The sequence below is a fragment of the Mustelus asterias genome, chromosome 15 (genome assembly GCF_964213995.1).
Source record: "Mustelus asterias chromosome 15, sMusAst1.hap1.1, whole genome shotgun sequence".
Taxonomy (NCBI): domain Eukaryota; kingdom Metazoa; phylum Chordata; class Chondrichthyes; order Carcharhiniformes; family Triakidae; genus Mustelus; species Mustelus asterias.
In genome coordinates this window covers 22,894,648-22,915,001 of record NC_135815.1, presented here as the reverse complement: position 1 = coordinate 22,915,001, position 20,354 = coordinate 22,894,648, and the positions used below count along the sequence as shown (strand labels likewise).

Sequence of the window (20,354 nt, the reverse complement as noted above, 5' to 3'; positions counted from 1 at the left end):
GTGATTGATCAACTCTGAAGTTTTACTTAGCCTAAGAGGTGTGATTCCCTTCTGGAACAAAGCTTTCCCTTCCATGATGCTCCACAATGTCTCCAGCTCAGACTCTAGCTCAATAGCTCTGAGCTGTAATTGCTTGAGTTGCAGACACTTAACAAAGATTCAATGATGATAGTGCCATTGAATGCCAAGGAGAAATAGTTGGATTCCTCTTGTTGAAGATTATCAGTACCTAGCACTTCAGTGATGTAAATATTGCTTGCCACTTACAGCCCAAGCCTAAATGTTGTCCAGATCTTGTTGCATGAAGATTGTACTCCTTCAGTAACAAAGGAGTTGCAGATGGTACTGAGCACTGACGTTGGACCTTATGATGGTGAGAAGATCATTGATGAGGCAACTGAAGATGGTTGGCCCTGAGGAACCTTTGCAGAAATGTGGAGCTGAGCTGCCAACCACAGCTACTTTGTCCTAGTCCAATCACTGTAGAGTTTTTGCCTTGATTCCCATTGACTTCAATTTTCTGGGGTTCCTTGTTGCCATGCTTGGCCAAATGCTGCCTTGATGTCCAATGCAGTTACTCTCATTTCACCTCTAGAATTCTGTTCTTTTGTCCAGGTTTTCACCAAGACTCAATTGTAATGGATATAATAAACCACGAGGTTACAGATTGTTGTCAAATACAGTTCTATTGCCGTTGATGGTCTATGAAGCCTCATGAATGCCCAGTTTTGAACTGGCGGATATGCTCTGAATCTACCCCATTTAGCATGCTGATTGTGCTTCACAACATAATGGAAGGTGTCTTCGGTGTGAAGACTGGACTTCGTGTCCACAAAAACCATTTGGTGCACTGTCCAACTAATACTATTATGAACAGATGTATCTGTGACAGATTTGTGAATTGAGAAATTTTCCCTCTTTTGTTTTCTTATACGTGTCATAAAATGGTAGGATCCAATTAAAACTTTTTTTTTGACAAATAAAATCAAACTGCCATATATTTTGTAAACCATGTCTGGGCAGAAACTAAGAGAAAGGGAAGAATAGGAAAGAGGGAGTTCTTTGCAATTGATACAATTAATAGAGTGATGTGAGCTAGGAAGCACTTTAGACACAGATGAGGTGTTGAAGAAGCTAGAGATGAAGTGCTAAAGGCAGGTTGTGCAAAAGATTGTTTTCTTAGATGAACTAAAGACCATACCTAAGTCCTGGTCACTAAAGCTGTACAGTATGGTAATCACTGGCTAGGAAACGGGGGTCTCAGCAGAGTCTGGGTATGGGGAAACAGATACTTTTGGGTTTTCAGCCTTTGAGGGACTAAGTGCTTACTGTTAATTTGCTGAAGTATAAGCTTGTTCTATGCAGTGTTTTATTATCTTTCTTCTACTTTAATAAATACTTTTATTTGTTTTTTTAATGAAAGTTCTCACTATTTGCACAAATGTTTCTCGCTAATATCCAAAAAAAATGCGCCATAGGAAACCACCGTTTCAGGTTAGAACACTCTCGCACATACCATCAGCGGGGTTTCATAACACATCAGCTGTCATAGACCCAGATATGACCTTCAGGACCTTCAGACCTGGTGTTGTGAGACTTCTTACTTCAGAACTCAGCCAGCTCACTCTGTAGTGATCACTGGTGGCTATTGGAGCACTCTTACATCCCCTATCCCAAATACATTCTGTACACTTGCTAGCCTCAGTATTTCTTTCTTGTAGTGTTCAACATGGAAGAGTACTAATTCATCAATTGAGAGCGGTGCTAATCAGCAAGAGATTTACTTGCCCATGTTTGTTCTGATGCTAGAGGACACCCAGGGCTAGTCGATCCCAACTGTGTTACCACTGTGTTGCCATCCTTGGTGATTTATCTCTCTGGAAGGGGGATGGTGATGGAGGAGTCTGTAACATTGTTTATAAAGTACAATTCAATGAGTATAACAATGTCAGTCTGTTGCTTGACTAGACTGTTGGACAGCTCTCAAATTTGGCACATCCCCAGTTGAGGAGGACTTTGCAGGATCAACTGGTCAGGGTGTGCCTTTGTCATTTTGGGTGCCTATGTTGATGTCATGTGGTCCACTAGTTTTGTCTTTATTTAACTTTTTCTATAGCCGTTTGATACAACTGAGTGACTTGCTAGGCCATTTGATAGGGCAGTTAAGAGTCAACCATGTTGCTGTGGATGTGAAGTTATAAATAGGCCAGGCGACACAAGGATAGCAGATTTCCTTCCCTCAAGGACATTAGTGAACCGAGTAGATTTATATGACAATCCATGATCATGGTTACTGAGACTCACTTTTTATTCCATTTCATTTATTAATTAATTGAATTTAAATTCCCCAAAATACTATGTTGGGATTCTGCTCATATCATTGGAGCATTATTCTGGGCATCTGGATTACTGGTCCAGTAACATTACCATTATCCCATCACCCTCTCTTTAATATCTGTGAACATGTTGAATTGAATATGGAATGTTGATAAGAAATAGTGGGGGCCGTGAGATGGAATCTTGTGACACTCCTTAAACTTTCTTTCCTTCTTTTAAGATGCTCCTTAATATCTTAATTCCTTGACCAAGCTTTTGGTCATCTGTCCTAATATTTCCTTATGCTCAGTGCTTTATTTTGTCTGGCAATGCTCCTGTGGAGTGCTTTAAGATGTGTTACTATATTAAAAATGCAACTTATTGTTTAAATGGTGGGATAGGGCATTGAAACTTCAGAGCATATTGTAAGTGATGAATGCTTGTTGGTGGACATTTAGTTGGCAATCTGGACTCCATGCAGTGTCTGTAATGAGGCTTACACGCTCTGATATTTTTATGAAAAATAATGTAATGGTGCGTTTTTGGTAAGAGTAATGGTGCCATCTAACAGATGAATTCTATAAATACCATGGTGTATTTTGTATGAATTTGATTTCCTTGAAGAAGCCAAATGATAATGGAACTGTTGGATTATAATATTGGAGAAAATGAGAGGACCTTTGGATGGTGCAATACCTCCAGCTGGGTGTGATTTGTTTTATTAGTTTTTAGCAGCATGCAAGACTGTGTTGTAGATGTGTCATCAGATGTTTGATGGTGAAGCAAGCAGTGGTTTTATTTCTATAGTCGCTCATGAACAAATCTCATTACTCAGCAGTACTTTGCAAAACAGCAAGCCTATCAAAGCTGGTGACAAGACCATACATGTGGAACCACATAGTCCGCAGTTGTTAGTATGCCAAGTTGAAGGGTAATTAGGGATGGGCAATAAACGCTGGCCCAGCCAATGACTCCCACATCCCATGAGCGTATTAAAAAAACTTAGCAAAAGTAATGAATATTTTTACCATAATTTAATTGGGGTCGTTATGGAACAAATAAATGTGGACCATGCTATCAAAGCCACTTCCCAATCTCATTATTTTATTGCACTGCCAGTAAAGCTTAGAACTGCCATCAGCAATAGCTTTACAAAGTGACTATTAAATTGTCATCTCAAACTGCACTATTTTAACAGTGTTCAAGATACTTTAATAAGTATAATTAAAAAGTACAACAGTTAATAATGCCTTAATGTCCTGACATTTTACTTTTTTTGGTGTGCCCTTGAAACAAAAAAAGACAGGAAGCAACAGGAAGCTAGTGATAGGGTACATTTAATAATATATTTTACTGAAGCTATTTCCTGCAAACCTTTTACAAGTTTATGCTGGTGGAAAGAAGGACACTTGAGAAATGGACTTAATATATGAAAACCTTGGCTGCAACATTGGACTTCATTGTGACCTTGGTTTTGATGCTACAGGCACTGTTTTGGTATCAAAATGGCATCCTCATCAGGCATACTCTTACAGTGTGGCTAGTGCCGAATGCCGTCTTGTTGATTTTTGTACTGACATGAAGATTAGGAGTGTGTGCCAAAAGTATGCAGAGTTGGTAGATTGCAATGTCAATCACCATAAAACCCTGCCTTGATGCCAGATTTATCATTTTCGTCTTACTTTCTCCATCCTATGCCCTCTCTTAAATGTATACAGCTGAACATGTGGTCAGCATTAGGATGTAATCTCCTATCAGCACTACTTAGAGGGATCATCAACCACTCAGATTAGTTTCTGAATAACTGGAGTGTTTCCTGCTGGTGTTAGCAATGGCCGGGAGGTGGGTTTCTCCCACCTGATCGATGCAAATTTATGTATTGCGGGAAACAACCCCTGCCAGCCCAGCTGTTCAGAGATCGGGATGCCCAGTTTTGCAGTCTGATCCAATTTACACCCCGTTCCTTTTGAACTAGTATCTAGTTAAATTAATAGAAAAATATAACTTTTAGTTGAAAGCTTTGAAGATAGGAATACCAATGTTAATGAAACTTTGGAATGAATTCTTTTGTCTGACAGTACAGTTTATGTTCTGCATTGGTAAATACAGGTTTAAACTCGCCGGTCTGTGATTTCCTATTCTAATCATGATCTAAGAGAGGGCCAGGTGGAGCCCAAGTAATTGCCATGAGGAGAGAGGGAGCCATGTCATTATACTTATTAAGTTGTAGAGTTGTTGGTAATATTGCAGAATTTATGATAGTGTAGAAATAAATCTTCAGCCCATTTTGTTAGCTGGACTTGGGGAAACCTGGAGAGAAAAGGCAAAGAATTGAAACAGAAAACCTTTTAAATTAATTCCTTTCAGTCATTATCATTCGCTTCATTCTTAAGATGTTTTGCACCATAGTTCTTACAATGTCTGCTGGAAGTGTAATTAAATTGAGCACTGAGTATTGAGTGATTAATGCCTAAACATTAGAACATAGAGCATAGGACATTACAGCGCAGTACAGGCCCTTCGGCCCTCGATGTTGCGCCGACCTGTGAAACCAATCTAAAGCCCATCTAACCTACACTATTCCAATATCATCCATATGTTTATCCAATGACCATTTAAATGCCCTTAATGTTGGTGAGTCCACTACTGTTGCAGGCAGGGCATTCCATGCCCTTACAATTCTCTGAGTAAAGAACCTACCTCTGATATCTGTCCTATATCTATCACCCCTCAATTTAAATCTATGTCCCCTCGTGCTAGCCATCACCATCCGAGCAAAACGGCTCTCACTGTCCACCCTATCTAATCCTCTGATCATCTTGTATGCCTCTATTAAGTCACCTCTTAACCTTCTTCTCTCTAACGAAAACAGCCTCAAGTCCCTCAGCCTTTCCTCATAAGACCTTCCCACCATACCAGGCAACATCCTGGTAAATCTCCTCTGCACCCTTTCCAATGCTTCCACATCCTTCCTATAATGCGGTGACCAGAACTGTACGCAATACTCCAAGTGCGGCCGCACCAGAGTTTTGTACAGCTGCAACATGACCTCATGGCCCCGAAACTCAATCCCTCTACCAATAAAAGCTAACACACCATACGCCTTCTTAACAATCCTATCAACCTGGGTGCCAACTTTCAGGGATCTATGCACATGGACACCGAGATCTCTCTGCTCATCCACACTACCAAGTATCTTACCATTAGCCCAGTACTCTGTATTCCTATTACTCCTTCCAAAGTGAATCACCTCACACTTTTCTGCATTAAACTCCATTTGCCACCTCTCAGCCAGCTCTGCAGCTTATCTATGTCCCTCTGTAACCTGCAACATCGTTCTGCACTGTCCACAACTCCACCGACTTTAGAGTCATCTGCAAAATTACTAACCCATCCTTCTACGCCCTCATCCAGGTAATTTATAAAAATGACAAACAGCAGTGGCCCCAAAACAGATCCTTGCGGTACTCCACTAGTAACTGGATGAACATTTCCCATCAACCACCACCCTCTGTCTTCTTACAGCTAGCCAATTCCTGATCCAAACCGCTAAATCACCCTCAATCCCATGCCTCCGTATTTTCTGCAATAGCCTACCATGGGGAACCTTATCAAATGCTTTACTGAAATCCATATACAACACATCAACTGCTTTACCCTTATCCACCTCTTTGGTCACCTTCTCAAAGAACTCAATAAAGTTTGTGAGGCATGACCTACCCTTCACAAAACCGTATTGACTATCCCTAATCAAATTATTCCTTTCTAGATGCTTATAAATCCTATCTCTTATAATCCTTTCCAAAACTTTGCCCACAACAGAAGTAAGGCTCACTGGTCTATAATTACCAGGCTTGTCTCTACTCCCCTTCTTGAACAAGGGGACAACATTTGCTATCCTCCAGTCTTCTGGCTAGAAATAGCTTTGAAAGCGTTTTAAAAATTTTTTCCAGTGGATTTGACTGAACCTTAACAAAACAGAGCGAGTATCATCAGAGACAGGAACTACCCTCAACCTTCAAATCTATGTTAAAATAGATTTTGTACAAGTGAAAACAGCCACAAATGCTAGAAATCTAAGATTTAAAAAAACAAAAACTCTAATAGTGCATAGCAGGTCAACTAGCAGCTGAATAAATCCAGGAGAGGAATATTTTGGGTATGGACATTTAATCAGAATCATGTGATTTATTTCTCACAACACTATTTCTTGCTTCCAGATCGAAGAATGCAGTCATGAGACGAAGCTGGAGCAACACAAGCACTGTTGAGAGAAGCGTAAAGTTACAGGAAGGGTCACAGGTATTACTGAGCAGCTCCAGTGAGATGGCGACCATTAAATACATTGGACCTACTGACTTCGCTCCTGGTGTATGGCTTGGGTTGGAATTGCGTTCGCCAAAAGGAAAAAACGATGGTTCTGTGGGAGAGAAACGTTATTTTACTTGTAAACAAAACTATGGGGTTTTGGTACGACCAAGCCGGGTCACATATCGAGGGATTAATGGCACCAAACTAGTGGATGATATTTATGGGTAAGATATTTGTTTGGAGTGAGATCAGACCGAATTTAGGCAGAATTTAACATGTGCACTTCAGCCAGGAATTTTCTCCACATTTACACCCTATATACTCTGGAAACAAATGACATGACTTAAATGGTTGCCTAATTTTGGTCGTGAGTTACACTTTTAACTGCAAAATGCACAATTCTCCTTGAAATTTTATGTATTTCCATCAAAAGTCAATTTGTTTGTCTTTTAAATACAACATTTTTAGTGTGCTTTTTTAACATTTACTTACATTGAGATCTTCTCTGTGTCTACTTCCTATAATATATGCGCTGAAGTCTCAGAAAAGCTGCACTTCATTATATAGTGGCAACATATACAAGGCTGTCATCTCTTCACCATTTGAGATGAATCTCATTCAATTTGTTCTAAAAATGTTACCTACTCCAAATATCTCACTCCTAAAAGTATATATAATTTCATATGTTGAAATGGGTTTTCAATCCGTCTCACTCATTTGGGTCATTAATCTCACTTACATTTCCTTGAAGGTGACCGCTCTGTAGAAATACATTTACAAGTATATTAGAATTGAGAGGTTATAACTATCAGGGAAGACCAAACAGGCTGGTGATCTTTTCTATAGAAAAGAGAAGGCTGAAGGGTAACCTAATAGAGATCTTTAAAATTATGAAAGATTTCATAGGGTAGACCTAGAGAAATTACTTCAATCTGTTGGGGACTCCAAAGCTAGGAGTCATAAATATAAGATAGTCACTAATAAATCCAAGAAGGGATTCAGGATAACCTTCCTAACCTAAAGATGGCTTAATGTGTGGAACATGTTTACACCATGGAGTTGTTGAGGTAACTAACACAGATGTGTTTAAGGGGAAGCTAGATAAGTACATGAGGAGGAAAGGAATTAGGAGGAAATGTTGGTAGAGTTAGATGAAACAGAGTGGGAGGAGACCTGTGTGGGGATGAACATGGTACAAGCTAGTTGTGCCAAATTTCCTGTTTCTGTGCTATACGTTCTTTGTCATTCTACACAATTATAGTTACGGGGCGGAACTTTCCTGTCCCGCCCGCTACGATTCCCGTGGTGGGCAGGACATGGACCATGCAAAGGTCCGTTGACTTTGGGCGGGATTTTCCAGTCTTAGGGCGAGCCTGGCTGGAAAATCCACCCATGGAGTTTGACATTAGAAACAGAATTGAGCATTCAGCCTAACATAGAATCCTACAGTGCAGAAGCAGGCTATTTGGCCCATTGAGTCTGCACCAGCTATCCCACCCAGACCCTATCCCCATAACCCCATATATTTACCCCTCGAATCCCCCTAACCTACAAATCTTGAGACATTAAGGGGCAATTTAACAAGGTCAATCCACCTAATCTACGCATCTTTGGACTGTGGGAGGAAACCGGAGCACCCGGACGAAACCCACACAGACATGGGGAGAACGTACAAGCATACAAACTCCACACAGTCACCCAAGGCTGGAATTGAACCGTGGTCTCTGGTGCTGTGAGGTAGCAGTGCTAACCACTGTGCCATCGTGCCACCCCAAGCTTGTTCTGTCATTTTATGCGACCATGGCTGACCTGTGCCTCAACTACATTTATTCCAAATCCTTTGATTCCCTTACCTAATAAAAATCCATAAATACTTTCAAGTGACCCTCTATTTTAGGGTATGAATTCCAGAGTTCCACAATCCCTGTGATAACAAGTGCGTTCTGACTTCACTGCTAAAGGCTCTAGTCCTTATTGTAAGAGTATATCCCCCTGTTTTAGATTTCCCCACCAGATGAAACAGTGGGCTGGTTTTAACACTTCCCAAAGGCAGGTTATAAGGCAGAGATGTGCAGGTTAAATTCAGCAGGCGGCTTAGCCATCACTTCCTGCCCATTCCTACAATTTTACCATTGGCAGGGGTGGGTGGGGTGGTCCACGCACCAGTGGGGCAATTGAGAAGCTTAAGTGGGCAATTAATACCCTCTTGAGGGCCTCATTCTGCCACTGCTGGGCTTAAACCTGTAGCAGGAGGGGTCCATGCCAGAGGCCAATCCAGCAGGTTTCCCTGTATGGGTTCATGGGGGACAATTGTGGGGGTCTCTCTTTAACTGGCACTCTGGGCCTATTGAAGGCATCCACTGTGGCCCCTGCTCCCCCCCCCCCCCCCCCCCCCCCCCACCTTCTGTAGGAGCAGAAATAGGTCATTCGGCCCATCGAGTCTGCCCTACAATTCAATGAGATCATGATCTGATATCATAATCCTCAACTCCACTTGCATGCCTTATCCCCATAACCCTTAATACCCTTAATTCCCTTACTGATTAGTACAGTACAAGCTCTAGTCTTCATAATTTAACTCTTTAAGAATGGGGAATCTGTGCTGTTTTATGGCATGAATTAAAAAGTTTCCCAGATTGCGGAACCTTAAACGTGCTGGGAGGACCTTTCCCGTCCTGCCCATCATGGGAACCGTAGCAGGCGGGCGGGGGTGAGGGGGGGGGGGGGCGGCGGGAGGTGGGGGGGAGCACGGACCATGCCAAGGCCTGTCGACCTCGGGCAGGATTTTCCGGTTTTGGGGGTGAGTGCAGCTGGAGAATCCCGACCGCTGTGTCTAATATGAATGATGGTTAAATGAGTCAAAACTTCAATTTTAAGATGCAAAGATATTTGCCTGAGCCCCAATTATGCTAATTTAAGCTGATTTAAGCCCATTTTACAGCCACGTTAAGTTCACTATATTCTAATGAGACTTGGAGATTGCTTGAATGTAATTTTACATCAGCACAATGGTTGCATCTTCAGGTCCAGTTTCGGATACAAATTCCAGGTTGCACCCACAAGGTAATTCCAGGTCTGTGTATCTCGCATGAAAATGAGAAAGGTCAGAATAAAAATATAGGGAAAAATTTACAATGCTGACGGTATGCGTGAATGTGACAGTAGTAATTATACACAAACATACAAATAATCCACACAGTTTGTTCCACTTACCTGACTGTTGAGAGGCATCAGTATCAGATTTATACATAAAAACATTTGTATTACAGATTAGTAACTTTTTTGCATATAATGTATCATTATATGAAAGTACCACATAATATCTACTGTGTAGTGTGCATGAAAGCATAAACAAATTGTCACATCTTAATTCCGACGAGATTTTGTTCCCTAAACATCTGGTGGATGTACACGCACACGCGCACACGTACACACGCGCGCACACGTACACACGTGCACACACACATACTCATTTTCAATCCCTCAACCATTATGGTAAAGCTAAATGTATGCACTTTTGAAGTTTTTAATATATAATGTATATATATTAAGAATTCTGTTCGGAGAGAAGGGTTATTATTTTTGAATATAGATATTAAAATATGTTATGTTTCATTGTGCTTTTATAGTTAACAATACAAAGTATGTTCCGTAATGGAAATGTACTTGTGATGGGTAAAATGGTATTTTTGTCTATTCATATTAAGTAAGCAGCATAGAAACAGAAAATGCTGGAAACACTCAGTGGGCTAGGCAGCATCTGTGGAGGGGTTGTAATCTGATCTAAATTAGCAGCATCACTTTCTGTAAATACTAAAGGGCTAACATCATTACCCCAGCTATATTGGATGATAAGAGATTGTAAAACAGATGCATCAGTGATGCATTTACTTTACCTGTCATTAGCTGCAGCCCCAGTGGCAGTTTTATAAGGTAAGTAAGTCAGCAATCTGATTCCCTGAAGAGATAATTTTCCTCTCATATGGAGCAATGCTGTGATAGCCATGTAAATACTGTAATTACTGGCTATCTTTTCTCACTGTAGAAACGTTTGAATTAGTTTTCAGGAAAGATTTTACAATAACTGAACATGAACAAGGTTGTTAGTGTTTTGAGTAGAATATGACTTTTTCTGAAGAGGAGTTACATTGGACTGGAAACGTTAATTGTGTTTCTTTTCCCACAGATGCAGCCAAATTTGCTGCGCGTTTCCAGCAGTTTCTTTTTCTAATTTCAGATTTCCATCATCCGCAGTATTTTGCTTTTATGAGCAAGTTTGTGTCTGTGAAATTGTATTGAATCTTATTTTATCTTTTTCTTTCATTTTGATAGCAATGATTAGGGAAACATTGTACAGATGAGTGGCAGCGAAACCACTTCACACACGTACCAAGGAGTGCAACTTTATTTAATCAGTTAGCCTGACAAATGGCAATTGTTATTTGTCACCTCTACTTTGGATGTTGGCACCATCGAGTTTATATTGCAACCAGAAAAAGTACTACTGTTGCACTAATAATGTAAAACAGGTGTAAATCTACACAGTATGTTATTTGTATATTATCCATTTTTTAAAAATCAACATTCATCAGAAGGGGACATACCAGTAGTATACAAGTATGAAAATATTAATTTGGTCCAACAATATACAAATTAAACCTGACTGTGCTTCTATTTTACATCCCTGTACTTGTTAATGTAGCAATTAAATGTTATAGAATCAGTTATGAAATATGCCTGTAATGCATACACTCAGGGCCCGAATTTACCATTTTCATTCTAAGTGCTGAATCTGGGCGTAGTACAGATCCGACTTAGAAATCCGCTTTCAGGTGCCCCCATACGCTCTCAGCCATCTCCAGTCTGATTCATGCTGTGGGTGGGGCCTAGCGCTGCCAGAACAATCGGAGCTCTGAACTGCGCATGCGCAGTTAGAAAAAAATTGGAAAAAGCGTGCCTGTGTCGGATCGCTCCCGAGCCGCAGAAAGCAGAGAAAGCGGCCCGGTAGTGACAAGCGGGAGTGAGGGTGTATCTCGGGGCGGGGGGGGGGGGGGGGGGGCGCAGATGAATCTCTGGTGGGGGTGGGGCAGATGGATCTCTGGTGGGGGTGCGGGGGGTGCAGGGGGGGTCCGCTGCCACTCTGCGGGTGATTGGTGGGGGGGGGAGGGGGGCAGGGGTGGTGATCGGTCTGGGTAGCAGGGGGTGGTGGATAAGGGGGACAGTGATGTGTGTGTCCCCCTTATTCACCCCCCCACTACCCAGACCGATCGCCACCACTATCCCCCTCCCCCCCCACCGATCGCCTGCAGAGTGGCAGCGGACTTCCCTTCACCCCCCGCACCCCCACCAGAGATCCATCTGGCTCCCCCTCCGCGAGATACATCTTACCCGCCTCCCTCCTCCCCCCCCCCCCCGCCACCCCCCCGCCACCCCCCCAAGACAACGATGTGGCCTCACTCCCTTCCCCCCCTCCAAGACAACAATCTGGCCTCACTCCCTACCCCCCACATAGAATGATTTGGCCTCCCCCTCGCCTCCCCCCCCCCCCCCCCCCGATACAATGATCTGGCTCACTCCCCCCCGCCCCCCACCCCCGACGACGATCTGGCCTCACTCTCCCCCCCCGCCCAGACGACGATCTGGCCTCACTCTCCCCCCTCTCCCCCCCCCCCCCCCCCCCTCCACCCAGACGACGATCTGGCCTCACTTCTCCCCCACCCCGACAACGAACTTGTCTTACTCCCCCCCGAGAATGGTCTGGCCTCTCTCCCCCTCCCCTTCCCTCCCCTCCAGAGGAACATCTGACCCACCTCCCCCCCCCCCCCACCCCCCCACCACCAGACAACGATCAGCCCTCCCCCCCCCGAGAATGGTCTGGCCTCCCTCCCCCTCCCCTCCAGAGGAACATCTGACCCGTCTCCCCCCCCACCACCAGACAACGATCAGCCCTCTCCCCCACCACCAGACACCGATCAGCCCTCCCCCCCCCCCCCGCCAGAGATACATCTGACCCGCCTCCTCCTCCTCCCCCCCCCAACCAGACAACAATCTGACCCCACTCCCCTCTTCCCCCCTCCAACCAGTGAATGATCTGACCCGCCTCCCTCCTCCCCCCCACCATTGATCTGAGTCAGAGAGTCGTTGGAAGCTCTGAAAGCGCTCTTCAGAGGCTGGAGCGCCCGATTCAGACTTTTATTGAGCAGGTCCCTAAAAGCGCGGTTCCGGATTGGTAAATGCGGTGGTAAAGGGGGAAATGCTGATAGAGTTGGGCGGGCAGTTTATTAATTCAATTTAAATGCATGCAAATGCATTTAAATCTTCGTTTTGCCCGATTTGGGGGCGGAACGGATCCCCGCCAGTCGCGGGTCTCGGTAAAGTGGCGATCTGCGTGGCCGCGGGTGCAGATCGCGATAAAGGCCTCACACCCGATTTTACCGTGATTTCGCGCCCGAAAACGGGGGCAAATTGTTGGTAAAATTGGGCCCTCAGTTTCAACAGTTTCCATAAGCCAGCATTTCCTTCATTGTAATTTATAGGGAAGAGACCCAAATGCTGAACAAATGTTCCTATTAACCGATGAGCTCTGTAAACCAAGATCAGTAATCTTTAGCTATACAATGAAGAGGTAAATTGCACTTATAAACCAAGCTCTTTTAAATTTAATATTAAAAGACAATTTCTCTCCCTCAATGACCCATCTGAAAGTATAAATGATTAAAACATATGGTGCTGTAAGACAAGAGGCTACATCACAACAAAATGGTAAATACAGTGGATTGGTGAGCTGAAAATATAAGAACAAGATACCATTCCTGAGGCATGGGTGACTATTGGGAAAATTAGTCTCAAATTAGTTAATTTCATGAGACTGCAGGGCATACTTTAAGGACCATGAGCAGATAACAGGAGACAGGAAAAATATCTGCTGCTCTAGATGAGTGCAGATGTGGCCAGACCTGCAGGGACACCAATATTGTTTTATTGGTGAACACTTGACATTGTTTGGGCCTAGTACCACAGAGATGGCAGGAAATTGGTGTCAACAGTTTCTGGAGGACTACTGACACAAGGAAAGATAAGAAACTTTAAGTGAGTAGAGTTAGATAAGAGGTTGCATATGTGGACAAAATATTGTGTTATCCTGTATTTAAAATGGAGTTTGTTCAAATGTATATTTAAGCTTTTTGAAAAGCCTCAGTGAAAGAGTCTGTCAATCACCAGTGGCTGGCACACAAAGGTGGGAGCTGAAAATTAGGCCCTTGGATCAGTAAAGCAGTACACCATTTAACCCCTGCTGCTGGCAAAATGTAGACAGTGTTGAATGAGGTAGATGTTTATCACCCCAGATCACCATTGGAGGAGGAGATGATAACACTCAATCCTGAAGGCACTACCGACAAGATCTTGGAACATGAAATAAGCTGCCACGGCTAGATATGCAAACTGTGCCAAGGCTGTACGCAGCATTATAACTCGTTCATTTCTAGCTATGGGTAGCCACAGGGGACATATTGCAGCTGAAACTTACAATTTAATGATGAGTTACGGATTTGGCAGATCTGTCAATTTGCATTTGTTACTTCAACTTACAACATGTCTTGACTAATTTGCTGCTTGTACAACAAAACCACACCTAATACAAACAGACCTGGAGTGGAGGAGGGTATAGAAATTAACTGCCTTAGAGTAGGGTGCCCTTGGCTTTGTTGCTAACGAGAACATTGATTTGCATATAATACTTTTGAGATGTGAATTGTGTTGGAACATCGTAATAGTGTTAATGCCGAAATGAGCACACTGCCAGTGGACGAGGATAGGGTACTCCGTCACACAATGCTATCTCCTTCTCACCAACTTTTGCAAGCGGAAATAGAACTACACATTTATCCTAAGGAGTTAGGTTTGATTATGCAAGAGGGAAATGATGAGAAGGAACAAATGCTGGTTTCAAAAGAGAAGTGGAGCCTGCTGGTTGTTATCAAGGATTCCCTGATAGGAAAAACTTCCATTTATATATTGTGCCTTTCACAATCTCAGGATGTACCCAAGTGCTTTACAATCAATTAAGTACTTTTGAAGTGTAATCACTGTTGCAGTGTACTTTGGGAAATGGAGCAGTCTGGTCAAGTGTGTCACGTTTTTGCTGCTACTCAGCAGGAGACGAGATTAGAGTAGCTGGCTGTGCTCACAGCTGAGCTAATTTGTTCCATGCATCTGTGGACATAATACCAGCTGATAGCTCTGATGATGATTATACCAGTCTCGAATGAGGCAGGATCAAATCGCCATGCAGGACAAAGCAACCCACTTGATCAGCATCTTCAACATTGATTCCTTCATTCACTGTGGCAACAGAATGCACCATCTACAAAATCACTGCAGCAACTTGTCAAGCCTCCTTAGACAGCACCTTCCAAACTCTTGATCACTACACCTTGAAGGGCAAGGGCAGCAGACACATGGAATACCATTGTCTGCAAGTTTCCCTCCAAATCACACACCACCCTGATTTATTTCAGTTGCTTCATGTTGCTGGGTAAAAAAGATGAAATATCGTAACTATTTAGCAGCACCGTGGATCAACACCACCTTCTGAAGGGCCATTAAGGATGGCCAACAAATGCCAGCCTTGCCAGTGACACTCGCATCACAAGAATGAACAAAATGTTGGGGGCAATTTTGAGCCCGCACCCTCCGTCAGCTCAAAATCCGGAGAGTGCGACTTGTGCCAGCGGGTCTCCCAGTTCCGATCTTACCGGCTCCTCGTCAGTGGAGTGGGATGAAACATGCTGCACAACCGCAGAAAGTTCATCTTAATACATTAGCATGTCACTAGTCTCTCCAGGACTTCCCCCCTCACCAGATATTCAATGAGTGCTGGGGCGCCGTCACGCCAGCGCCATTTACAAGTTCATTTAAGTGTGAACCTGTCGTGGGGGTCTCCACGGGGTTGTGAAGGTATGTATAGACCTCGGGGTAGAGGGACATGGCCAGGGAGTGGCTGGCAATGCCCCTTGGCACTTCCTGTTGGCACAGGTTTGGCACTGGCAGCACCAGCCTAGCAGTGCCAACCTGTGCCAAGGGGAGGTCCCCAATGGGAGTCTTATGGAGGGGGGGGGGGCTGCTGGGTGGGATTCATTTAGATGTGGTGGTGGCCGGGAGTAGATGGAGGAGCAGGAGTGCCGGTGATGGCCGTTGTAGGAGGTCAGGGGGTAGGGGGAGGGGTGTGGAGCTGGTGCCAACTCAGACTGTGGTGGAGGAGGAGGGGGAAAAGGTGGGAAGGTGCTGATGATCAGTGGGGGGGAGAAGGGGCCGATGATTGGGGAGAGGGGAAAGAAGGGGCCGGTAATTGGTGAGGGGATGGGTAGAGAAGTGCCGACTCGTTCAGGGGTGGGGAGGGGGGCCCTTGAGGTCTCTGAAGTGGGCTGGGGGGGGAGTGGGGTGGTGATTTACTCAGGTTCTGATCAGGGCGCCCTTTGAAGATGGCACCCCAAATCTCTGAGCAGCTGGGTTTTGCCAGTGTGTTGAATCCCTGCCTCTCTGCATGACGGCGTGAAACACACACCTCCTTGATTTCTTTGGCAATATCCTAAGACCTGGAGATAGAAACTGACTGGTTTCTCTGGAGAGAAACACGCCAGGTTTCTTGCCAAAAACAACAGTCTGCCAGTTTTTGGTAAGATTTCACCCGTTGAGTGGGTTGGTGACATTGTGTAATTCCAACTGTATGGTACAGATCAGGTGTATCCTTCTGTAACATGCAACACAACACAATTACAACATCCCTATGTAATTGTAGCTAACATAGGTACAATTCTATCAACCAATCAACTAAATCTATTTCTGTCTCGTCGCTATTTGAGAATAATGTCCGTGATTACAGTTTTCCCGTGTTGGAGTTTCCCTTTCCTGAAATCTCTCAATTCCTGTGCATGTTGCAGAAACCATAGATAAAGCATTGTTACAAATTTGGGCCTGCTGTAAATCTTTGATTCAGCGTTTTCAGTTATTCCCAAATGCAGTCTGAACATCTGCACTGCCTTCTATCTGCTTATATGTTGGCAGGGCTCATGGATGTAACAACAAAATCTCATTGTGATTTGAAAGGGCGTATACATTTCTTCAGTCGTTTTGTAAATGGAGTGAATTAGTTTGTATTGTTAAGCTCCATGATTCCTCAGTAAGGTGTCTGTCAGCAGTGCCGATGATCAGATTTACCTGGTATAATCGATACAACTTATTTCTTTAAGATAGCATGAAAATGAAGGGCACACTCTACTAGCCTACTCTTGCTTGGCATAAACAGACATCCTGTCCTGACAACCCAGGAAAAAGAACACGTAGCCCTGTGCATCCCTGTCTGCTGAAATTCATTGCTACCTGACTGCCAATGCAGGGTTTCACTTCCAAAGCCTTTTAGAAGTCTGACATTCTACGTTGTTTCTGAATGCATGCACTCAAAAAGAAATCAAATGGCTTCCAACATGAGTTTAAGGCTTTGATCAATTACAGAACAAGCTAGCAAATTGTTTATTTGTGATCTATCAGGAAATAATGTCAAGGCTAGCACATTAGTATTTGAATTACCTTTACCTCGGATGCCTTTATTTCACTGACAGTAACACAATATACTTTACAACAGAGAATTTCTTTTTCAGTTCTTTTTGTATAACATGCAAAAGAAAGTCAGAAACAAAGCAATGGTTTCCCACAGGAATACCCATTGTCATAACTTTTTAGGACCAAATCAAAATATGACACTGGTGGAACCTGTCACGCTGAACCTTTTTTGATCAATTTAATCAATTTTTATCAATGTGGAAAGGCTGGAAAATATTGTGGCCTCTCTCTACTTGTTTATATATTGAAACACACTCATTTCTGAAGGGAACTGCTTACGTGCTTTGAGTGAAAGTCGAGCACAATTGATTTCTATTCCCATTCCTCTATGTTCTACCCTCAATTGTGCCTGTTGCCCGGCATGATTTTGGACCTGAAAATCATCTTGACTCTGCCATTTGAGTAGGAATTGATTGCTGTGATGAGTATGTTGTTTAAATTTGTTCTATTCTAAGCAATAATTACTGACTTCATCACTTAAGGACTAATTAGATGAGTAAAGGTGTGGTGATTTGTGATTTTTGCATTAATTTATGAACCTGATTTCAAAATTGGTAGATAGGATTGACTTTGTCAAAATAATGCACACCACCTTGATGTCTGCAGGGATGTACTTTCACAGAATTCATTAGTGAAAACAAAAGGTATTTTTAAGAATTATAAAGCAGCCTCATGGCTGTAGCTAGCTCCTAAAATGTGCCTGGGAGACTCTCTCCACCACTGGGTGATTCCACACTCTGGTTGGAATCTTACCACCATTCACGCCAGTGTGATTTTCCCATCCTGCTGCAGTGAACAGAGAACAAATTCTCCAGCCTCGCTGCAGCGGGAGCGTGGCGTGAACGGGCAGTAAGATTGCGCCCTCTGAATCCTGATTGGCTGCACAGGCTATGTGACCCTTATTCTGCAGTATTACCTCTAAAGGGACAATCATCACAATGCCCTAAAGCCACCATCCTCTTTACGTACACATTGCCATTTTATAACATCACATCTTAATATGAACCAGCCCAAATTCAGGCTGGTTAATTTTTTAAAATTTATTTTCTCACAGGATGTAGGCATCACTGGCAAGGCCAGAATTTGTTGCCCATCCATAACTATTCTTTAACTCAGAGGCTTACCTGGCTCCAGAGAGCAGTTATGAATCAACCACATTGGTGTAGACCTGGAGTCACATGTAGTCCAGACCAGATTATGAAGGCTGATTTCCTTCCCTAAAGGACATTAGTGAACCAGGTAGGTTTTCACAACAATTGATGATATTTTCATGGTGACCACTGCAGAGGCTTGTTTTTCAATCCCAGACTTATTGAATTAATTTTAAATTTCACCAGTTGCCTTGGTGGGATTTGAATCCATGACCGGAATTCTCCAGTCTTGCATGCCCCGCTACCGCTGCCAAGGAGAATGGAAAATTTGGTGCTTTGCCAAATCTCTGTTCACGACAGCAGAACTGGAGAATCCCAGCCATGGACAGAGAGGATCAGAGAATTCCGGTCTGTGTCCCCAGGGTATTAGCCAGGGCCTCTGAATGACTCGTTCCCTCAACATACAACTTTCACAATGTTCTGAAAACTCTGTTTTCTATAATCCAACTAGCAAAGTCAGTATACATCCATTGACAGTTGGCTCTAGAACTACCATTGTCCAAGTCTTCAGTTATATTTGCAGGACATCAAATATTCCAATAATTTTGACATACATGTCTTAGAAAATATTTCGAACAGTTGTGGATCTTGCAAGTTGGAGGAAATTGTCCGAAACTGGGCACAGTTCACGTGGTGTGCAGTCAAGGTATGCAAGAACACAGCAGCCTGAAAATTGTCTTCAATGGGTTCTTAGCACTTATTATCAGAATTCCACTAAACTATGGCTCTCTTTGGGCCAATCTCATCGGTTGGAAGCTGACTAACTTTGGCTAGATCAGGTGTCGACCAAGTCTCATAAGTGCTCATGATCCACCTGGCTCCAAAGATTTTGCAAAGCAACTTAACTCTAGACTTCTTCTGTAGCCTCCAGTGGTCCATTTAATGGCTGCTGTAGAGCTGGAAAAAGTAGTCCAAGCTTGGAGCAATGCAAGCTCCCACTTATCCAATTTTGTGAACTGGTCTGGGGGTAGGAGCCTCATTCTGACATTGAAATAAGGCCTGTGCTCATATCTGATAGCTGCCATTACCATTTGAAAATAACTATGTAAATGCAACACTGCCTGGGTGCATGTGCAAATCAGTGTGGGCATTCCCAAAACTAAATTTGTCATTGGTACACCCAATTTCACTCCTAAGTAAAGTAAGAAGGGAGAAATGTCATATGTAACCAAGATATAGTTACATGTTGTATGAAGTCAAGTTCTCTAAAACCTGATCTACCCTGTTAATTCAGTAAAGTATTTTTACTCTAAACATATTCTGTGATCAATTAAAAGCTAGTTGCTCCTGGTGTGGAGAGCTGTGGATTGGCAGCAGCTTGGCAAATTCCAACTACAAGTCAGAAGAAATCAGGTTTTTAAAAGAAAAATGTTTTAAAGATGATAAAGCCACCAGTGGATGAGTGCTATCTGTTCAGTTGTGACTTGTTGCTATTTTATGAAGATATGTGATCAAATCTGGTGTCAATATGGCAAAGACTTTGCATGAGCAATACCTACGACTGATGCACTATATGCAAGACTTTTATATCGGTTTACTTGATTTAGGATGACTGAGTAGCTTCAGCTTATTAGGAACTTGCAGGATTTACAAATGATCATACTCATTAGAGGCAGAAGTAGACCAATCGGCCCATCAAGCCTAATCCACCATTCAATAAGATCGTGGCTGACAGGTTTACAACCTATCTTTGAACTTAGATGGCACTGAATTGTTAGCTTTCAGCTAAGCATTTCACAGGGCAAGATTTTAATTAATATATATATCTACAGTATTGTTAATAAACCTTGAGTCAAAGGGTAGGAGGGGTAAAGCATCTATGTGACAGTTTGCCATCTCTGCCTACTTCCATATTTCTTGATAGAGTAGGAATGTGAAGGTCAATTTTTTCCTTAGATTATCGTTGGGAAGCATTTTTGTTATTCACCGAGCTAGGTCAGCATTCATTACCCATTT

General features: G+C 43.1%; 1 protein-coding gene across 13 annotated transcripts in view; it reads left to right on the top strand.

The window, feature by feature from the left end:
- The window catches only part of LOC144504391 (CAP-Gly domain-containing linker protein 4), a 226,452-nt gene extending 214,890 nt beyond the window's left edge, over positions 1-11,562 (top strand). For 4 of the 13 annotated variants that reach the window (XM_078229631.1, XM_078229633.1, XM_078229629.1 and 1 more), the window contains 2 exons: positions 6,537-6,618; positions 10,960-11,562. In XM_078229631.1, the coding sequence (XP_078085757.1) occupies positions 6,537-6,618; positions 10,960-10,965 (88 nt within the window). In that variant the 3' untranslated portion in view covers positions 10,966-11,562. Of the gene's footprint in view, positions 1-6,536; positions 6,852-10,959 lie in introns of all 13 variants that reach the window. The other 9 variants (XM_078229621.1, XM_078229620.1, XM_078229617.1 and 6 more) reach the window with 4 other exon arrangements.
- The last annotated feature ends 8,792 nt before the right edge of the window (positions 11,563-20,354 follow it).